Here is a 22,594-nt window from a genome sequence, read left to right as displayed (position 1 = left end):
TACCAGATTCGCACCTTCTTTCTCTCTTGCAGTCTGTGAGAAGGAGAAACAAGAAAGAGTGGGAAGAGCCTGTAGCGTAATGCCCGCAGCTAAAAGCAACTGCGTGAGAACGTATACTCGAAGGTCACGATATAGTAATTTTCTATATCGCACAGGGACAAACCCACGATATATCGAGTATATCGATATATCACCCAGCCCTAGTCGCACCTATCGTCTACATGCCAAACTGCCATGATCTTTCCTGGAGACATTGTGATCATGTTCTTTCCTCATCAAAACAAAACACCCAGAATGGAGGGTCACAAGTTGAACTCAATATTTATCGTTTTTTGATGTCTTTCTTTTCCCACAGATCGATGGAGCTTTCCCTCTATCAGGAGACTCCTAACACTCAGACACAAGACGGGACCCCGAAGGAACCCATCCCAGATCCAGGCACCCTTGTCTGACGCAGCCGTACACACACACACACACACACACACACACACACACACTGCAAGTAGCACCATGCATTCACCCGAATAAAAACCAGTGGATACAACGAGACCTCAACAGTGAAACAAAACATGGCAACCTCAGCAGAAAAAGACTGATGACAAAGTGTAGCTGTACAGTGTCAAAAAAAAAAAAAAAAAGCCTCATTAAGTCCGATATCTTTGAACATTTACTAACAGTACGGTCAATCTATATTTTTGGTCCAACATGAGCAGTCAGACTATACAGAAACATCTCCCGAGATATACTTTTTTACTCATTTAAATCACTATTTTGTATCTTCTGAGATATACACACAGTTATATTGACGCTCATTAACCATGTGCGGTGAACAAGTATTAATACTTGCCAGTGTGTTTGTGGACTACTTCAAAAAGACCTCATCTGCGATTGATTTTAACTTTTTTTTTTTTTACAGCTATTCATGTTTGTTAATATGCAGCTGTGGAATTGATGAACGGTAGCTTGTTGGAGTAGCAGACGGGAGTGCCTCAATGTTTTTAATAGAGCAGGAGTAAACGTTGGTTAGATGACTTTAAAGTAGTGCTGTCAAATTATTATTTTAGGCCTGGGCTGAACAACAATTTTCAAATTTTTTTCAGAAAAATTTGACTTTTTTTTTCCCTTACTTTTGAAAGAAATCAATGAATACAAGTGATATAAATATTTCAAAACAGGTTTTTCTATTATTTGATCAAAAAGTAGTAGTTTAAAATGACACTGCACCTTACTCTTGGCAAAATTTTCATTTTAACAATCTTGTTCTTTTTACACCAGATATAAATTGAAAAGAAAATAATTAAATTAAGAGCTTACTGCAGTAAACAATACTTCTTTAAACAAAAACGTAGCATTGCACATTGCACGCAAATAAATAATCATCTCCAGCGTTTAAATTGATAAAGTGAAAACCTATCATTTTGTAAATAAAAATTTAGTATTATACATTGTATGCAGATAAATCTTCAAGTAAAACATTGAGAAGACTTTATGATAGTTGCAGGCTTTTTTATTCACATATCTTGGCAGTGTGCAGAGTGACTGCTTTAGTGATCCTTCATACGTTTGTGTAAATGATTCCACCCCCGTAAGCTGATTTTTAGCTGGGATTTGTTGTTGTTCCGGTCTTGTTCGCCTCGTAATGAGTTGTATTTCCCGCACTCGACTGGAGGCTTCTGATTCAGATGCAGGAATAAGTTTGTCGTGCTGCTGCCTCTTTCAAATAAACTTTGCAGCGTGCAGTCCTTTGTCCCACGTCTGTTGCCGCAAAACCAAACTTATTCGGAACAAACGCCTCTCGCTCGTTAGTTTTAGCATTAGCCATTATTTGCTGAGTGTGTGAATCGGCAAAAAGTGTATATTTTGATGTTTTTTCAATCGTCTGCAACAAAAAACTTGAATTTATCAATTAAATCAATATATGGCCTAGGCCTGGATTATTTTTTTCAATCAGATTAATCACATAAACTTTGCAGCGTGCAGTTCTTTGTCCCACGCCTGTTGCCGCAAAACCAAACTCATTCGGAACAAACGCCTCTCGCTCGTTAGTTTTTATTTGTTGGGTGTGTGAATCGGCAAAAAGTATATATTTTTATATTTTTCAATCGTCCGCGACAAAAAACTTGAATTTACTGATAAAATCATTATATCCCCCAGGCCTGGATTTTTGTTTTCAGTCAGATTAATCACATAAACTTTGCAGCGTGCAGTTCTTTGTCCCTCACCTGTTGCCGCAAACCCAAACTTATTCGGAACAAACGCCTCCCGTTCGTTACTTTTAGCATTAGCCGTTATTTGCTGGGTGTGTGAATTGGCAAAAAGTATATATTTTTATGTTTTTCAATCGTCTGCGCCAAAAAAATTGAATTTATCGATAAAATCGATATATCGTCTGGATTACTCTTTTCAATCAGATTAATCACATGAACTTTGTAGCGTGCAGTCCTTTGTCCCACGCCTGTTGCCACAAAACCAAACTTATTCGGAACAAACGCCTCCCGATCGTTACTTTTAGCATTAGGCGTTATTTGCTGGATGTGTGAATCGGCAAAAAGTATATATCTTTATGTTTTTCAATCGTCTGCGCCCCAAAAATGTAATTTATCGATAAAATCGATATATCGGCTGGATTACTTTTTTCAATTAGATTAATTACATAAACTTTGTAGCGTGCGGTCCTTTGTCCCACGCCTGTTGCCACAAACCCGAACTTCTTTGCAACAAACGTCTCTCGCTCGTTACTTTTAGCATTAGCCATGTTTTGCTGGGTGTTTGAATGGGCAAAAAGTACAGATTTTTATGTTTTTCAATCGTCTGCAACAAAAGACTTGAATTTATCAATAAAATCAATATATCGCCTAGGCCTGGATTATTTTTTTCAATCAGATTAATCACATAAACTTTGCAGCGTGCAGTTCTTTGTCCCACGTCTGTTGCCGCAAAACCAAACTTATTCGGAACAAACGCCTCTCGCTCGTTAGTTTTTATTTGTTGGGTGTGTGAATCGGTAAAAAGTATATATATTTATATTTTTCAATCGTCTGCGACAAAAAACTTGAATTTACTGATAAAATCAGTATATCCCCCAAGCCTGGATATTTTTTTTCAATCAGATTAATCACATAAACTTTGCAGCGTGCAGTTCTTTGTCCCACGCCTGTTTCCGCAAAACCAAACTTCTACGGAACAAACGTCTCGCGCTCGTTAGTTTTAGCATTAGCCATTATTTGCTGAGTGTGTGAATCGGCAAAAAGTGTATATTTTGATGTTTTTCAATCGTCTGCAACAAAAAACTTGAATTTATCAATTAAATCAATATATCGCCTAGGCCTGGATTATTTTTTTCAATCAGATTAATCACATAAACTTTGCAGCGTGCAGTTCTTTGTCCCACGCCTGTTGCCACAAAACCAAACTTATCCGGAACAAACGCCTCTCGCTCGTTAGTTTTTATTTGCTGGGTGTTTGAATTGGCAAAAAGTACAGATTTTTAGGTTTTTCAATCATCTGCAACAAAAGACTTGAATTTATCAATAAAATCAATATATCGCCTAGGTCTGGATTATTTTTTTCAATCAGATTAATCACATAAACTTTGTAGCGTGCAGTTCTTTGTCCACGCCTGTTGCCGCAAAACCAAACTTATTCGGAACAAACTTTTCTTGCTCGTTAGTTTTAGCCTTAGCCATTATTTGCTGGGCGTGTGAATCGGCAAAAAGTATATATCTTTATGTTTTTCAATCGTCCGCGACAAAAACATTTAATTTATCGATAAAATCGATATATCACCTGAATTTTTTTTTTCAATCAGATTAATCACATGAAGTTTGTAGCGTGCAGTCTTTTGTCCCACGCCTGTTGCCACAAAACCGAACTTCTTTGCAACAAACGTCTCTCGCTCGTTACTTTTAGCATTAGCCATGTTTTGCTGGGTGTTTGAATTGGCAAAAAGTACAGATTTTTAGGTTTTTCAATCGTCTGCAACAAAAGACTTGAATTTATCAATAAAATCAATATATCGCCTAGGCCTGGATTATTTTTTTCAATCAAAATAATCACATAAACTTTGTAGCGTGCAGTCCTCTGTCCAACGCCTGTTGCCGCAAAACCAAACTTATTCGGAACAAACTTTTCTTGCTCGTTAGTTTTAGCATTAGCCATTATTTGCTGGGTGTGTGAATTATGCCGGAGCAAATAGATTCTTATGTTTTTCAATCATCTGCAACAAAAAAAAACCTTGACTTTATCGCTAAATTCGATATAACGCCCAGGCCCAGATGATATTTTTCTTTCAGATTAATCACACCTTTGAATTCCGATTAATTATGATTAATCACAAGCGAATGCTTGCTTGCTTCATTTGAAATTTCCTATCAATATATCGCCTAGGCCTGGATTATTTTTTCAATCAGATTAATCACATAAACTTTGCAGCGTGCAGTCCTCTGTCCCACGCCTGTTGCCGCAAAACCAAACTTATTCGGAACAAACGCCTCCTGTTTGTTACTTTTAGCATTAGCCGTTATTTGCTGGGCGTGTGAATCGGCAAAAAGTATATATCTTTATGTTTTTCAATCGTCCGCGACAAAAAAAATTTAATTTATCGATAAAATCGATATATCACCTGAATTAGTTTTTTCAATCCGATTAATCACATGAACTTTGTAGCGTGCAGTCTTTTGTCCCACGCCTGTTGCCGCAAAACCGAACTTCTTTGCAACAAACGTCTCTCGCTCGTTACTTTTAGCATTAGCCATGTTTTGCTGGGTGTGTGAATTGGCAAAAAGTATAGATTTTTATGTTTTTCAATCGTCTGCAACAAAAGACTACAATTTATCAATAAAATCAATATATCGCCAAGGCCTGGATTATTTTTTTCAATCAAAATAATCACATAAACTTTGTAGCGTGCAGTTCTCTGTCCAACGCCTGTTGCCGCAAAATCAAACTTCTTCGGAACAAACGTCTCGCGCTCGTCACTTTTAGCATTAGCCATGTTTTGCTGGGTGTGTGAATTATGCCGGAGCAAATAGATTCTTATGTTTTTCAATCATCTGCAACAAAAAAAAACCTTGACTTTATCGCTAAAATCGATATAACGCCCAGGCCCAGATGATATTTTTCTTTCAGATTAATCACACCTTTGAATTCCGATTAATTATGATTTATCACAAGCGAATGCTTGCTTGCTTCATTTGAAATTTCCTATCAATATATCGCCTAGGCCTGGATTATTTTTTTCAATCAGATTAATCACATAAACTTTGCAGCGTGCAGTTCTTTGTCCCACGCCTGTTGCCGCAAAACCAAATTTTTTCGGAACAAACGCCTCCCGTTCGTTACTTTTAGCATTAGCCGTTATTTGCTGGATGTGTGAATCGGCAAAAAGTATATATTTTTATGTTTTTCAATCGTCTGCGCCCAAAAAATTTAATTTATCGATAAAATCGATATAATGCCTGGATTACTTTTTTCAATCAGATTAATCACATGAACTTTGTAGCGTGCAGTCTTTTGTCCCACGCCTGTTGCCGCAAAACCGAACTTCTTTGGAACAAACGTCTCTCGCTCGTTACTTTTAGCATTAGCCATGTTTTGCTGGGTGTGTGAATTGGCAAAAAGTATAGATTTTTATGTTTTTCAATCGTCTGCAACAAAAGACTTGAATTTATCAATAAAATCAATATATCGCCAAGGCCTGGATTATTTTTTTCAATCAAAATAATCACATAAACTTTGTAGCGTGCAGTCCTCTGTCCAACGCCTGTAGCTGCAAAATCAAACTTCTTCGGAACAAACGTCTCGCGCTCGTCACTTTTAGCATTAGCCATTATTTGATGGGTGTGTGAAGTATGCCGGAGCAAATCGATTCTTATGTTTTTCAATCTGCAACAAAAAAAACCTTGACTTTATCGCTAAATTCGATATAACGCCCAGGCCCAGATGATATTTTTCTGTCAGATTAATCACACCTTTGAATTCCGATTAATTATGATTAATCACAAGCGAATGCTTGCTTGCTTCATTTGAATTTTCCTATCAATATATCGCCTAGGCCTGGATTATTTTTTCAATCAGATTAATCACATAAACTTTGCAGCGTGCAGTTCTTTGTCCCACGCCTCTTGCCGCAAAACCAAACTACTTCGGAACAAACGTCTCGCTCGTTAGTTTTAGCATTAGCCGCTATTTGCTGGGCGTGTGAATCGGCAAAAAGTATATATCTTTATGTTTTTCAATCGTCCGCGACAAAAAAAATTTAATTTATCGATAAAATCGATATATCACCTGAATTAGTTTTTTCAATCCGATTAATCACATGAACTTTGTAGCGTGCAGTCTTTTGTCCCACGCCTGTTGCCGCAAAACCGAACTTCTTTGCAACAAACGTCTCTCGCTCGTTACTTTTAGCATTAGCCATGTTTTGCTGGGTGTTTGAATTGGCAAAAAGTACAGATTTTTAGGTTTTTCAATCGTCTGCAACAAAAGACTTGAATTTATCAATAAAATCAATATATCGCCTAGGCCTGGATTATTTTTTTCAATCAAAATAATCACATAAACTTTGTAGCGTGCAGTCCTTTGTCCCACACCTGTTGCCGCAAAATCAAACTTCTTCGGAACAAACGTCTCGCGCTCGTCACTTTTAGCATTAGCCATTATTTGCTGGGTGTGTGAAGTATGCCGGAGCAAATCGATTCTTATGTTTTTCAATCATCTGCAACAAAAAAAACCTTGAATATATCGCTAAAATCGATATAACGCCCAGGCCTAGATGATTTTTTTCTTTCAGATTAATCACACCTTTGAATCTCGATTAATTATGATTAATCACAAGCGAATGCTTGCCTGCTTCATTTGAATTATCCTATCAATATATCGCCTAGGCCTGGATTATTTTTTTCAATCAGATTAATCACATAAATTTTGCAGCGTGCAGTTCTTTGTCCCACGCCTGTTGCCGCAAAACCAAACTACTTCGGAACAAACGTCTCGCGCTCGTTAGTTTTAGCATTAGCCGTTATTTGCTGGGCGTGTGAATCGGCAAAAAGTATATATCTTTATGTTTTTCAATCGTCCGCGACAAAAACATTTAATTTATCGATAAAATCGATATATCACCTGAATTAGTTTTTTCAATCCGATTAATCACATGAACTTTGTAGCGTGCAGTCTTTTGTCCCACGCCTGTTGCCACAAACCCGAACTTCTTTGCAACAAACGTCTCTCGCTCGTTACTTTTAGCATTAGCCATGTTTTGCTGGGTGTTTGAATGGGCAAAAAGTACAGATTTTTATGTTTTTCAATCGTCTGCAACAAAAGACTTGAATTTATCAATAAAATCAATATATCGCCTAGGCCTGGATTATTTTTTTCAATCAAAATAATCACATAAACTTTGTAGCGTGCAGTCCTCTGTCCAACGCCTGTTGCCGCAAAACCAAACTTATTCGGAACAAACGTCTCGCGCTTGTCACTTTTAGCATTAGCCATTATTTGCTGGGTGTGTGAAGTATGCCGGAGCAAATCGATTCTTATGTTTTTCAATCATCTGCAACAAAAAAAACCTTGACTTTATCGCTAAATTCGATATAACGCCCAGGCCCAGATGATATTTTTCTTTCAGATTAATCACACCATTGAATTCCGATTAATTATGATTAATCACAAGCGAATGCTTGCTTGCTTCATTTGAATTTTCCTATCAATATATCGTCTAGGCCTGGATTATTTTTTTCAATCAGATTAATCACATAAACTTTGCAGCGTGCAGTTCTTTGTCCCACGCCTGTTGCCGCAAAACCAAATTTATTCGGAACAAACGCCTCCCGTTCGTTACCTTTAGCATTAGCCATTATTTGCTGGGTGTGTGAATTGGCAAAAAGTATATATTTTTATGTTTTTCAATCGTCTGCAACAAAAGACTTAAATTTATCAATAAAATCAATATATCGTCTAGGCCTGGATTATTTTTTTCAATCAAAATAATCACATAAACTTTGTAGCGTGCAGTCCTCTGTCCAACGCCTGCTGCCGCAAAACCGAACTTCTTCGGAACAAACGTCTCGCGCTCGTCACTTTTAGCATTAGCCATTATTTGATGGGTGTGTGAAGTATGCCGGAGCAAATCGATTCTTATGTTTTTCAATCTGCAACAAAAAAAACCTTGAATTTATCGCTAAAATCGATATAACGCCCAGGCCTAGATGATTTTTTTCTTTCAGATTAATCACACCTTTGAATCTCGATTAATCATGATTAATCACAAGCGAATGCTTGCTTGCTTCATTTGAATTTTCCTATCAATATATCGCCTAGGCCTGGATTATTTTTTTCAATCAGATTAATCACATACATTTTGCAGTGTGCATTTTTTTGTCCCACGCCTCTTGCCGCAAAACCAAACTTATTCGGAACAAACGCCTCCCGTTCGTTACTTTAAGCATTAGCCGTTATTTGCTGGATGTGTGAATCGGCAAAAAGTATATATCTTTATGTTTTTCAATCGTCTGCGCCAAAAAAATTGAATTTATCGATAAAATCGATATATCGTCTGGATTACTCTTTTCAATCAGATTAATCACATGAACTTTGTAGCGTGCAGTCTTTTGTCCCACGCCTGTTGCCACAAAACCAAACTTTTTGCAACAAACGCCTCTCGCTCGTTACTTTTAGCATTTGCCATGTTTTGCTGGGTGTGTGAATTGGCAAAAAAATATAGATTTTTATGTTTTTCAATCGTCTGCAACAAAAGACTTAAATTTATCAATAAAATCAATATATCGCCTAGGCCTGGATTATTTTTTTCAATCAAAATAATCACATAAACTTTGTAGCGTGCAGTCCTCTGTCCAACGCCTGTTGCCGCAAAACCGAACTTCTTCGGAACAAACGTCTCGCGCTCGTCACTTTTAGCATTAGCCATTATTTGATGGGTGTGTGAAGTATGCCGGAGCAAATCGATTCTTATGTTTTTCAATCATCTGCAACAAAAAAAACCTTGAATTTATCGCTAAAATCGATATAAAGCCCAGGCCTAGATGATTTTTTTCTTTCAGATTAATCACACCTTTGAATCTCGATTAATTATGATTAATCACAAGCGAATGCTTGCCTGCTTCATTTGAATTATCCTATCAATATATCGCCTAGGCCTGGATTATTTTTTTCAATCAGATTAATCACATAAACTTTGCAGCGTGCAGTTCTTTGTCCCATGCCTCTTGCCGCAAAACCAAACTACTTCGGAACAAACGTCTCGCGCTCGTTAGTTTTAGCATTAGCCGTTATTTGCTGGGCGTGTGAATCGGCAAAAAGTATATATCTTTATGTTTTTCAATCGTCCGCGACAAAAAAAATTGAATTTATCGATAAAATCGATATATCACCTGAATTAGTTTTTTCAATCAGATTAATCACATGAACTTTGTAGCGTGCAGTCTTTTGTCCCACGCCTGTTGCCGCAAAACCGAACTTCTTTGCAACAAACGTCTCTCGCTCGTTACTTTTAGCATTAGCCATGTTTTGCTGGGTGTGTGAATTGGCAAAAAGTATAGATTTTTATGTTTTTCAATCGTCTGCAACAAAAGACTACAATTTATCAATAAAATCAATATATCGCCAAGGCCTGGATTATTTTTTTCAATCAAAATAATCACATAAACTTTGTAGCGTGCAGTCCTCTGTCCAACGCCTGTTGCCGCAAAACCAAACTTATTCGGAACAAACGTTTCTTGCTCGTTAGTTTTAGCATTAGCCATGTTTTGCTGGGTGTGTGAATTATGCCGGAGCAAATAGATTTGTATGTTTTTCAATCATCTGCAACAAAAAAAATTGAATTTATCGCTAAAATGGATATAACGCCCAGGCCTAGATGCATTTTTTTCATTCATATTAATCACGCCTTTGAATTCAGATTAATCATGATTAATCACAAGCAAATGTTCGCTTGCTTCATTTGAATTATCCTAAAAAAGAACCTCAATATTTGGATACAGATGCAATTTTATTGTCAGAATGTCATTCGGGAAAAACTGTTTTAGTCTATTTTAATACATGTCATTTATTTACTGAAAACTTGGTAACAGTTTTATTAAATGCCCAGTCAGGGTGTATTTTGAAGTGAAATCTCTCATCTTGGCACTGACCTGACAACACAATACGCCTTTCAGGAGCATTGACTGTCAAAATAAATTGCGTGTTTATTGGATTAATGCGGCCTTTTTTTGTAATTAATCACTGAAGTTCACTAGCTCATTTTTGACAGTCCTTCTTTAAAGTAAGCAAGGTTGTTCCTCAACTTATCCGGAATGATGTCACTCATTCACATGGATGCTGGCTGATTAATGTAGCTTTTTTTTTTCCCCTCTCGGTGTTGACCGAATCCTTTTAGTAATACTTTTATGAACAAACTGAGGGCTGTTGCGAGACCTACTGTACTGCAGTAGCACATGACTGTGTGACAGGAAGTGGTGGTGTTTTTCTGAATGAACATGACCGTCATACAGAGCACTTTATGAACATCCTAAGCCTTAAAATCCCTATGATTTGTCAGCCGGAGAACAGACAGGCGGTGTTGTTGACGGGGACCAACAAAGCCTTGTCGTCTTCTGCGGGACGCCTGTCTTGTTTGTACATAGCAGGGGTGCCCAAACTTTTCGCCAAAGTGAAAATGTGCCAAACAGCGTTTTGAGTAGGGGTGTCCCGATACGTCTTATCCATTTCCGATTTCATTGGCGCTTTGAGTATTGGCCGATATCGATCCAATACAATATCAGCAGGAATCATATAATTTCTATTACTTTTGTAGTGTGAAACGTTGGAAAAGGCTGTAAAATGGGTCAAACAGAGAAAAATGGTGTGTATGAAAGCTAACATATTTATTATTGCCGTTGGGAATTGACTTGCTGCCTTTAAATTGAAGTGGAGTGGTAATTCCTTTTCTGGCGACACCTCATTAAGTGCGCAGTAAGTTGAATGACGCGGACACGTTTGTTACTGGCTACTTGGCCTTGGAGACTTTGTATGTGTAAGTAATAATTCCACCACAAATATTTGATACTTGTTTATATCGACAAATGTGGTGTTCTAGACAGCAATATTGTTCAATTGAGGACACTTAATACGAATGTCTAGCTTGTGTGCTATTGTGTGCTTAGCTGTTGTGTGGCTGCCAGCTTCTGCTAGTCTATGGCCTACCATGTTTACATTTTGTAAGAGACTAAAATAGAAGAAAAAGACAGCCTTGTGTGCTTACTGGAGGACATTTAGATGTTAACTGGCCGTCCCTGCAATACTGCTTGTATCGGAGCTCATATCGGAAGCTGATATCCTCTTGATTTTTTGCTGATATTGGACCGATATCAATTAACTCACCCCTAATTTTAGGCGTGAAACACAGCCTAAATGTAAATAATGAAGTTCCCACTTTTTAATGGACCAAACAAAAGGACTCGGGGGGGGCCCACGGTCCCCATTTTGGGCACCCCTGGTATTTAGTGTACTGAGCTTGTATTCCCTTGCTACCAATACACAACTGTGTTCAAAACCAACCTTATGTACCAATCACGAGCCCCTCGAGTGGCGATATTTGCTATGACAAGCAAGGAGGATGACGTGGACCGATTACCCAGCAGGCACAAGACAATGATACAACCTTGATTCATGTTCTTTAAAACTGACTTTGAAACAATGTTGCGAAATAGTCGTCGGTTGGTAAATTGCCACATTTCAATGTTATAAACACAACCTGATATTGAATCAACATCGCCAAAAAGCCTGTTGTTTCAACGCTGTATTTGCGTTGTAGAATATCGGTCGGGAAATGACCAAAATTCAATGGTCAAATCAACGTCAGAACCCAGCATTGATCAAACGTCGTCAAAAAGCATGTCGTTTCAACGTTGTGTTCGACTCGCTCCACATCAGGAGCGAAGTCAACAAGTTCTCAAGGTTGTTGTAACGTCTTGTGCCAGCAGTTGTGAATGACGGCGTGAGCGGGTCTCACACCACACTTTGTGAGACGTCATCTTTTCTTATCATTTGCAACAATTTCAGCATTCTGACTCATTTTTGTTGATTTGTTTTAATTTTTTAATGAAAGTGCAACATAAACCTCTAAAAATGTGAGCATTAAATGAAATAGTAGCATATTTAGGGACATATACTGTATATTCCTTGTTTCTCATACAAAACCTGTCTCCATTTGAGTTGGGAAATTGTGTTAGAGGTAAATATAAACAGAATACAATGATTTGCAAATCCTTTTCAACCCATATTCAAGTTTATGCACTACAAAGACAAGATATTTGATGTTCAAACTCATAAACTATGGGTTTTTTTGCAAATAATAATTAACTTAGAATTTCATGGCTGCAACACGTGCCAAAGTAGTTGGGAAAGGGCATGTTTACTACTGTGTCACATCACCTTTTCTTTTAACAACACTCAATAAACGTTTGGGAACTGAGGAAACTAATTGTTGAAGCTTTGAAAGTAGAATTCTTGCCCATTTTTGTTTTATGTAGAACTTCAGTCGTTCAACAGTCCGGGGTCTCCGCTGTCGTATTTTACGCTTCATAATGCGCCACACATTTTCGATGGGAGACAGGTCTGGACTGCAGGCGGACCAGGAAAGTACCCGCACTCTTTTTTTACCTAGCCACGTTGTTGTAACACGTGCTGAATGTTACTTGGCATTGTCTTGCTAAAATAAGCAGGGGCGTCCATGAAAAATACGGCGCTTAGATGGCAGCATATGTTGTTCCAAAACCTGTATGTACCTTTCAGCATTAATGGGGCCTTCACAGATGTGTAAGTTACCAATGCCTTGGGCACTAATGCACCCCCATACCCTCACAGATGCTGGCTTTTGAACTTTGCGTCGATAACAGTCTGGATGGTTCGCTTCCCTTTTGGTCCGGATGACACAAAGTCGAATATTTCCAAAAACAATTTGAAATGTGGACTCGTCAGACCACAGAACACTTTTCCACTTTGCATCAGTCCATCTTCGATGATCTCGGGCCCAGAGAAGCTGGCGGCGTTTCTGGATGTTGTTGATAAATGGCTTTCGCTTTGCATAGTAGAGCTTTAACTTGCACTTACAGATGTAGCGACGAACTGTATTTAGTGACAGTGGTTTTCTGATGTGATCCTGAGCTCATGTGGTGATATCCTTTAGAGATTGATGTCGGTTTTTGATACAGTGCCGTCTGAGGGATTGAAGATCACGGTCATTCAATGTTGGTTTCCGGCCATGTCGCTTACGTGGAGTGGTTTTTACAGATTCCCTGAACCTTTTGATGATATCATGGACCGTAGATGTTGAAATCCCTAAATCTCTTGCGATTGCACCTTGAGAAACGTTGTTCTTAAACTGTTTGACTGTTTGCTCACGCAGTTGTGGACAAAGGGGTGTACCTCGCCCCATCCTTTCTTGTGAAAGACTGAGCATTTTTTGGGAGGCTGTTTTTATACCCAATCATGGCACCCACCTGTTCCCAATTAGCCTGCACACCTGTGGGATGTTCCAAATAAGTGTTTGGTGAGCATTCCTCAACTTTATCAGTATTTATTGCCACCTTTCCCAACTTCTTTGTCACGTGTTGCCGGCATCAAATTCTAAAGTTAATGATTATTTGCGAAAAAGAAAAAATGTTAATCAGTTTGAACATCAAATATGTTGCCTTTGTAGCATATTCACCTGAATATGGGTTGAAAATGATTTGCAAATCATTGTATTCTGTTTATATTTACATCTCACACAATTTCCCAACTCACATGGAAACGGGGTTTGTAAATAATGTTTGGACTCCTTTGAATGTATTCGCTCTCCTCCTGTCTGTTGACATATTTTCTACTCTGAAGTGTAGCACCCTGTGGAAATGATATGCGTTCTTCTAATGTACACAACTATACAGTTTTCTGCACTGCGGGTTAAAAATGTATTTTTCTTAGAGAGTTGAAAAGAAACGCTGTCGCTTTAAAGCTGTGTATTCATAAACTTGAACACTTTGGAGCAGTCTACCGTGGCTCCTTCTTATCAGTGGAGATTACTACTCTATGTTACAAGCGTTATATTCAGCAGTGTGACTTGTTAGTATTTGAGTCTCTTTAAAAGAATATATTTAAGTACCTCCCTTTATTAGCAGGTCTATGAAATCAGGCTCGATGGGCCTGCCCTATACTGTATGTACATGTACGTATGAGATTGTGCTTTCATTCTACTAAAATAAAGTTTCATGTTGCAATCATGTTGTTAAGTGGATGGAAAAATATATTTAAAGAAAAAAATTCCAGTGAATACATTACATTGTCCCCTTCATTAACACACATTTATTTAAGAAAGTTGAATAAGATTGTCTCCAGATAATGTGATCCAATTCGAGTCGGATGCAATACAAATACATTCATTCTGGTGTCACCTTTCTGTACGTTTAATGTTGTTTTACCAGTAAAATTTTGACGGTGAATGAGGACTAAAATTGTTGTTTTTGTCGGTAACAGTGACCTCTAGTGGCGAAACTTCTCGCTTTGAATTTGAGTGAACCTGAGATAGAATATCAATCAATCAATCAATGTTTACTTATATAGCCCTAAATCACTAGTGTCTCAAAGGGCTGTACAAAACACAACACAAACCACTACGACATCCTCGGTAGGCCCACATAAGGGCAAGGAAAACTCACACCCAGTGGGACGTCGGTGACACTGATGACTATGAGAACCTTGGAGAGGAGGAAAGCAATGGATGTCGAGCGGGTCTAACATGATACTGTGAAAGTTCAATCCATAATGGATCCAACACAGTCACAAGAGTCCAGTCCAAAGCGGATCCAACACAGCAGTGAGAGTCCCGAATATGTCCTTATTGTCATTGCACAAGTACAACAAAACTTTGTTTTCAGCACAAACCTGTTCAAGATTAGACAAACAAACAGTGTACAGGGCTACAGAACAGGAACGCTGATGGGTCGCCATAAGGCGCCCCGTAAAAGATGGGGAAAAAGGTAAACGCTGGGGAAGGATGAGTAAAAAAAATACAATCTAGACTGGGCACCTAAGGGGGCCCAGTCTGGAGTGGGAAAGAACCTCCATAGCAAAGCACATATACATATTACAACACACATCTCGAGATATCTAGCAACAGAGGGAAGGTAGTTCAAGGTCATGGTGGTAGGCCGCAGCTCTCAGGTGCTGACCATCCATTCATCACCCCTACGGGATTTGCGTCAAGGGCGTTGGGTTGGGGGGGTATGTGTGGCGTATATTTTTTGGTGGATGTGTGTGTGTGTGAGCCCGTAGTGCAGGGGTAGGGAACCTACGGTTCTAGAGCCAGATGTGGCTCTTTTGATGACTGCATCTGGCTCTCGGGGCGGCATGGCGTAGTGGGTAGAGTGGCCGTGCCAGAAACCTGAGGGTTGCAGGTTCGCTTCCCACGTATTGACATCCAAAATCGCTGCCGTTGTGTCCTTGGGCAGGACACTTCACCCTTGCCCCCGGTCGGTGCCGCTCACACTGGTGAATGAATGATGAATGAATGATTGGTGGTGGTCGGAGGGGCCGTAGGCACAAACCGGCAGCCACGCTTCCGTCAGTCTACCCCAGGGCAGCTGTGGCTACAGATGTAGCTTACCACCACCAGGTGTGAATGAATGATGGGTTCCCACTTCTCTGTGAGCGATTTGAGTATCTAACAAGAGAAAAGCGCAATATAAATCTAATCCATTATTATTATTATTAAATCTGAGCTGACATTGCTTAACACAATAAGTAACGAATAATTCCACTTGTAATCACAGTGTTAAAAATAACGTTCAAAATATAAATCATGCTCATGCTCATTTGCATCAATCCATCCTTTTCCTACCGCATTTGTTCAAGAAGTTGCATTAAGGGTAAGAAGTGATTTATTTATTATTGGTTAGTTTAGAGCTTGCCCTCCTGGGGGTTCTACAGACCACCAAGCACCGACATGAGAGCCTGTTTCAGGGTTACAATATTTTTTAAATTTTTCGATAAGTCTCTCAGTTGCTTTCCAGCAATTGTCTTTTTTTCTTACCTATTTAAAACATGTCATCAAAATATATATTTATTGTGAGAAATCATTAAGATGATCAGTGTTTCCACAAATATGAATATAATTAATTATTAATAATAACATAGAGTTAAAGGTAAATTGAGCAAATTGGCTATTTCTGGCAATTTATCTAAGTGTGTATCAAACTGGTAGCCCTTTGCATTAATCAGTACCCAAGAAGTAGCTCCTGGTTTCAAAAAGGTTGGTGACCCCTAGTTTACACCCTTTATGTTAGCAGTACACACGTCCGCCGCTAGGTGGCAGCAGTGCTCGGTGTACAGGACTATTTAGCTGATGGCCCGGCTCGATGAAACCATTTCAACTAGTGTTGGTCAGGTATGCAGTGCTCCCACCACACCAAAAGGGGCAACAGCGAGTCATATGTGTCACAATAAAGCAGCTGTGTGGTAAGTAGAAGAAAACTTATTGATTGATTGAAACTTGTATTAGTAGATTGCACAGTTCAGTACATATTCCGTACAATTGACCACTAAATGGTAACACCCGAATAAGTTATTCAACTTGTCTAAGTTGGGGTCAACTTCATTAAACCTTGAAAAAAATCGACATAAATTTGCTCAAATCTGACTTTAAACAACGACTGGACAACAAAGTATGGCTATTGTTTCCTTTCGGACCTTTTAAGCGGCGGACATTGCGGTAGACAAGCGGCAACAACGGTGGAAATTCACACGTGGAAACTTCATCACTGAACTTTGTTCCAATCTTTGTAAGTAGTTATTGTGTCTGAATGTATTTATTTTGTTGTATTGTAATTGCTGACTTTGTGATTTATTTTGTATTTGTGGTCGTGTTATTTTTTTTTATCTCCGAGTAAGTAAAGCTCGTTTAATACTTGTAATGCTAAATTTGACCAGTAGAGGGCGATAACGCTACATTTTAGTTTTAAAGGCCTACTGAAACCCACTACTACCAACCACGCAGTCTGATAGTTTATATATCAATGATGAAATATTAACATTGCAACACATGCCAATACGGCCTTTTTAGTTTACTAAATTGCAATTTTAAATTTCCCGCGATGTGTCCTGTTGAAAACGTTGCGGAATGATGACGCTTATGTTGACGAGTGCTTGTGACGTTATTGGTTGGAGCGGACTTTTTATCTCAGCACCACTCACGGCTAAAAGTAGCCTGCTTTAATCGCATAATTACACAGTATTTTGGACATCTGTGTTGCTGAATCCTTTGCAATTTGTTCAATTAATAATGGAGACTATAAAGAAGAATGCTGTTGGTGGAAAGCGGTAGATTGCAGCTGTCTTTAGCAACCAAAACACAGCCGGTGTTTCTTTGTTTGTTGTGAAGCTTTAATATGGAACAGAGCAGTCAAGCGGCCATGTTTCTCTACCACATGTCAACCGGCAGGTTTCGATGAGAAAATTGTGGTAATAAGTCGGCTAGTACCGGAGACATGGGCGGAGCAGCTGCGACTGGCGTCCATCAGAGACACTGGCGGTCACCACATCCCTCCGACTTTCAGGTATGACTTTATAATCTCATTAAAACACTACTAATACAATAAGCAGATAAGGTATTTTCCAGAATTATCCTAGTAAATGTGTCTAATAACATCTGAATCGCTCCCACTGCCGTTGGCTTTTTTTTTTTCTCTCTAGTGCTTCACTCTAGTAATGCGGACGTTGTACCGATCCATTGTGGTGAAGAAGGTGCTGAGCTGGAAGGCAAAGCTCTCAATTTACAGGTCGATCTACGTTCCCATCCTCACCTATGGTCATGAGCTTTGGGTCATGACCGAAAGGATAAGATCACGGGTGCAAGCGGCCGAAATGAGTTTCCTCCACCGGGTGGCGGGGCTCTCCCTTAGAGATAGGGTGAGAAGCTCTGCCATCCGAGAGGAGCTCAAAGTAAAGGCGCTGCTCTTCCACATCGAGAGGAGCCAGATGAGGTGGCTCGGGCATCTGGTCAGGATGCCACCCGAACGCCTCCCTAGGGACGTGTTTAGGGCACGTCCAACCGGTAGGAGGCCACGGGGAAGACCCAGGACACGTTGGGAAGACTATGTCTCCCGGCTGGCCTGGGAACGCCTCGGGATCCCCTGGGAAGAGCTAGACGAAGTGGTTGGGGAGAGGGAAGTATGGGCTTCCCTACTTAGGCTGCTGCCCTTGCGACCCGACCTCTGATACGCCGAAGAAGATGGATGGATGATGGACGCTTCACTCTAACTTTCCTCATCCACGAATATTTCATCCTTGCTCAAATTAATGGGGAAATTGTCATTTTCTCGGACCGTATCGCTCTCGATGCTGCTGTCCATGATTATAAACAATGTGATGATGTGAGGAGCTCCACAACCCGTGACGTCACACGCACATCGTCTGCTACTTCCGGTAAAGGCAAGGCTTTTTTATTAGCGACCAAAAGTTGCTAACTTTATTGTCGATGTTCTCTACTAAATTCTTTCATCAAAAATATGGCAATATCGCGAAATGATCAAGTATGACACATAGAATGGACCTGCTATCCCTGTTTAAATAAGAAAATCTCGTTTCAGTAGGCCTTTAATCTCCGACTAACTGGCAATCAAAGCTTGTTTAATACATGTAATGCTAAATTTGACCAGTAGAGGGCGATAACGCTACATTTTAGGTTTAATTGGGATGAGTCTCATTCAATGTGTCTGTGATGAGGTGGCGACTTGTCCAGGGTGTACTCAACCTTCCGTCCCAATGCAGCTGAAATAGGCTCCAGCGACCCCAAAAAGGGACAGGCGGTAGGAAATGGATGGATGGATGGAGTCTCATTCATTGTGTCTGTATTGAGGTGGCGACTTGTCCAGGGTGTACTCCGCCTTCCGCCCCAATGCAGCTGAGATAGGCTCCTCCAGCCGTAGGCGCTGATCTACATTTCTGCCAGTGGGTGCTCGGTGTGTGTATAAAAATGTTTTTAAAAGATGTTCAGCGAAGATAATATCCCGTATGATTTGTGGCTTTATTATTTTTTAAGACCAAGCTTGCCACAAATTTAACTACAAAAAGATAGATTTTTCAAAAATGATTTTAAAGATTGAAAGTTGCCATCAATCCCATGTCGGTGCTCGGCATTGTCCGTGGGTGCTTCGGGGCCCGAGCACCCATGGGATCGGCGCCTATGGCTACAGCACCTCCCTCAATCCCGAAAGGGACAAGCGGTAGTAAATGGATGGATGGATGGACATTCATTGTGTGCAATGTTTGATGTGAATGTTGTTTAATTTATGTATGCGTAAACATTTGTAGTTTATTGTGTGAATGTATTAACTGGAGGTGGTAGAAATGATCGATTTTTAGATTCTTCGCAATTCGGACATGGACGACTATAAAATGGATTAGCTACAGGCTAATTTGCAATCCTCGTCCCTGGTTAGGATTTTAAGGAAAAGTTGAGAAAGTGAATTACACATACAAAAGGATCAGGACAAGTACAAAATAAAAATACAGTAAGAATAATTGACCCCATTTGTCCATACTACATCCAGTTCTGGTGCTCATACTTCTGATTTTGAAGTGAATTAGGTCCTGATGTTGAGCAACTCAAACGTAACGTTGAAACAACATGTTTTTTCCCAACTATTATTCTCCATCACAAATACATTGAAAAATGCTTTTTCCAACATTTATTCAATGTCAGGTTGTGACGTTGATTTGACCATTGGAAATTTGGTCATTTCCCAACCAACAACGGGGATCCAATCGTTGGACATCAACCTTGTCTCAATTTACAAATACAACTATTTTGCAGCGTTGTTTCAAAGTCATTTTTAAAGGACATGTATGTATAATCAACGTTGTATGAATGGCTTGTGCCTGCCGGGTTAGGTGTTAGATTGATTGGAAGAATTGGCCTAAAGTGCGAGTACACCCTCAAACTTAAATTTCTATTAAAATCTTTCTTGAATAACATATTTTTATGATTGTTGCTGTACACTGCAAACTATTTGCCACTTGCCCAGATTTAAAAGTTTTTTTTAAAGAAATATGCTTAATTTTAAGAGCCGTTAACTTTTTTTTTTTAGTAGCTGTGAATCTTTAAGGACCACACGATTCGATTATTTTAAATGCGTTTAAATGGTTAATGGGTTATACTTATACAGCGCTTTTCTACCTTCAAGGTACTTTGACCGTATTTCCACATCCACCCATTCACACACTGATGGCGGGAGCTGCCATGCAAGGCCCTAACCACGACCCATCAGGAGCAAGGGTGAAGTGTCTTGCTCAAGGACACAACAAACGTGACAAGGTTGGTAGAAGGTGGGGATTGAACCAAGAACCCTCTTGGCCACTCTCAAATGCGCCACACCGTCACCTTTTCTATTCTTGGTGGTAATTTGATTTAGATTCGGTTCTTGATTCAAAATGTATACTTTTCAATAATTTTGGGTGCCAGTTCCATGATTAACTGCATTCCTCCATAAAATAGATGAACAGCTGTGATACATTTCTATATTGTTTAAACAATTACACCCATACATTTAACAAAGTCAAATACAAATAAGGCAACAATAGAACTAATCCACATTTTTATTCTCTAAAACATACAGTGGGGCAAAAATGTATTTAGTCAGCCACCGATTGTGCAAGTTCTCCCACCTAAAATGATGACAGATGTCTGTAATTTTCATCATAGGTACACTTCAACTGTGAGAGACGAGTTGAGTTGATACCAAAAAGTTCTATTTTGGTTTCATCCAACCACATGACATTCTCCCAATCCTCTGCTGTATCATCCATATATCCATTTTGATATGAACTCAACTCGTCCTGTTTGGATGAAGAAGAATACTGAGTTGCATCCCAAGAACACTATACCTACTGTGAAGCATGGGGGTGGAAACATCATTCTTTGGGGCTGTTTTTCTGCTAAGGGGACAGGACGATTGATCCGTGTTAAGGAAAGAATGAATGGGGCCATGTATCGTGAGATTTTGAGCCAAAACCTCCTTCCATCAGTGAGAGCTTTGAATGGTTGATCAAATACTTATTTTCCACCATAATTTACAAATAAATTCTTTAAAATTCCTACAATGTGAATTCCTGGATTTTTTTTTCATATTCTGTCTCTCACAGTTGAAGTGTACCTATGATGAAAATTACAGACCTCTGTCATCATTTTAAGTGGGAGAACTTCCACAATTGGTAGCTGACTAAATACTTTTTCCCCCCACTGTATCTGTACATTAGCTGTGGACATTTACATCAACAGTATGATTTACCTGAGTGGCTGGTCAGGACAGATAAAAAATAATATATATCCATCCATTCATTTTCTACCGCTTGTCCCTTTCGGGGTCGCGGGGGGTGCTGGAGCCTATCTCGGCTGATTTCAGGCGGAAGGCGGGGTACACCCTCAACAAGTGCCACCTCATCACAGGGCCAACACAGATAGATAGACAACATTCACACTCACATTCACACACTAGGGCCAATTTAGTGTTGCCAATCAACCTATCCCCAGGTGCATGTCTTTGGAGGTGGGAGGAAGCCGGAGTAGCCAATCATATATATATTTAAAAAAAATAATCTTTTTTTTTTTTTTCATTTGATTAAGAATCTTTTTTTATTTGGACACCCCTAATTTTTAGTCTCTGACTTTACATCATCATTTTAATTTTAGCATGAACAATTATATTTTTCCATTTTAATTTAAAATATTAAAATAAGAAAATAAATATTCAATTGATATATTTTGGCTTTCTCTACAAAGAAACTTGTTTAAAGATTCTGCAACATCCAGAGGTTGCTTAATTTAACAATTGCAAGTTAAATAATGCTTGTTTTCAGAACAAAATAATTATTTCTAGTGTAAAAGTCCTGCTAATTTCTAAAAATACACATCTCAATTTAGGATGTCTTATCAAGTAAAATGAAATATGGACAGATAATTTCATTATTTTTCTAGGGTTTTTTTGGGCCTAAAATCTCTTTTTAATTTATATTTTGTATTCTCTTTTTTTGCAGTGTATTAGCTTTTTTCCAATTGTTTCGTATTTTATTTTCCAGGCGTTTTCAGCGAGCACAGGCTAATCTGTGCAGGGTGCAGCAGTTGTAGTAACAGCTATGCAAGTAGACAGCATGCACTTAAAATGGTCTTCTATTCCTGGCCTGAGTGTTGCTCGTTCCACAGTAAAAAAGGACAGAACACACGCGGCTATGAGACTGTGCATGGTTTGACTTCCCTAGTGGTAGACTTTTCTAACGGAATACATCCAATATATAAGGTAAGTTGACTCCTCTGTAATGCATCTGACTATTTAATAGGAATTTACATGTGCTGGGAGCAATAAGAAAATACCGGGCTGTATTTTTATTTTTTGATACTTGAATTTCTTTGTCTTATTTTCAAAATGGCTTACAAAGCATTGATAAGGGGCATTATCTTCGCTACTAGCATTTTGTCCCTCTGGACACACAAAGTAACATTTACTAAGTTATCTGTTCTGTGAGTCTGTTCCGTTTTCTATGTTTACAAATTAATCTATTTAGAATATAGGTT

At 39.0% G+C, this 22,594-nt stretch overlaps 2 protein-coding genes across 9 annotated transcripts in view; both read left to right on the top strand.

Annotated features, from left to right (window-relative positions):
- ccdc120b (coiled-coil domain containing 120b) overlaps positions 1–14,249 on the top strand; it is a 78,672-nt gene extending 64,423 nt beyond the window's left edge. For both annotated transcript variants that reach the window (XM_061874831.1, XM_061874830.1), the window contains one exon: positions 356–14,249. In XM_061874831.1, coding sequence (XP_061730815.1) covers positions 356–452 — 97 coding nt within the window. In that variant the 3' untranslated portion in view covers positions 453–14,249. The remainder of the gene's footprint in view (positions 1–355) is intronic.
- A 2,304-nt stretch (positions 14,250–16,553) lies between these two features.
- The window catches only part of LOC133535210 (SRSF protein kinase 2-like), a 37,628-nt gene continuing 31,587 nt past the window's right edge, over positions 16,554–22,594 (top strand). For 3 of the 7 annotated variants that reach the window (XM_061874816.1, XM_061874821.1, XM_061874818.1), the window contains exon 1: positions 22,143–22,319. The gene's annotated coding sequence lies outside the window, so the exon portion shown is untranslated. Of the gene's footprint in view, positions 16,809–17,467; positions 17,583–22,142; positions 22,320–22,594 lie in introns of those variants that run through there. The other 4 variants (XM_061874817.1, XM_061874819.1, XM_061874824.1 and 1 more) reach the window with 2 other exon arrangements.

The sequence above is a fragment of the Nerophis ophidion genome, linkage group LG16 (assembly GCF_033978795.1).
Source record: "Nerophis ophidion isolate RoL-2023_Sa linkage group LG16, RoL_Noph_v1.0, whole genome shotgun sequence".
Classification (NCBI taxonomy): Eukaryota; Metazoa; Chordata; class Actinopteri; order Syngnathiformes; family Syngnathidae; genus Nerophis; species Nerophis ophidion.
This window is presented reverse-complemented; position numbering and strand designations above follow the sequence as displayed.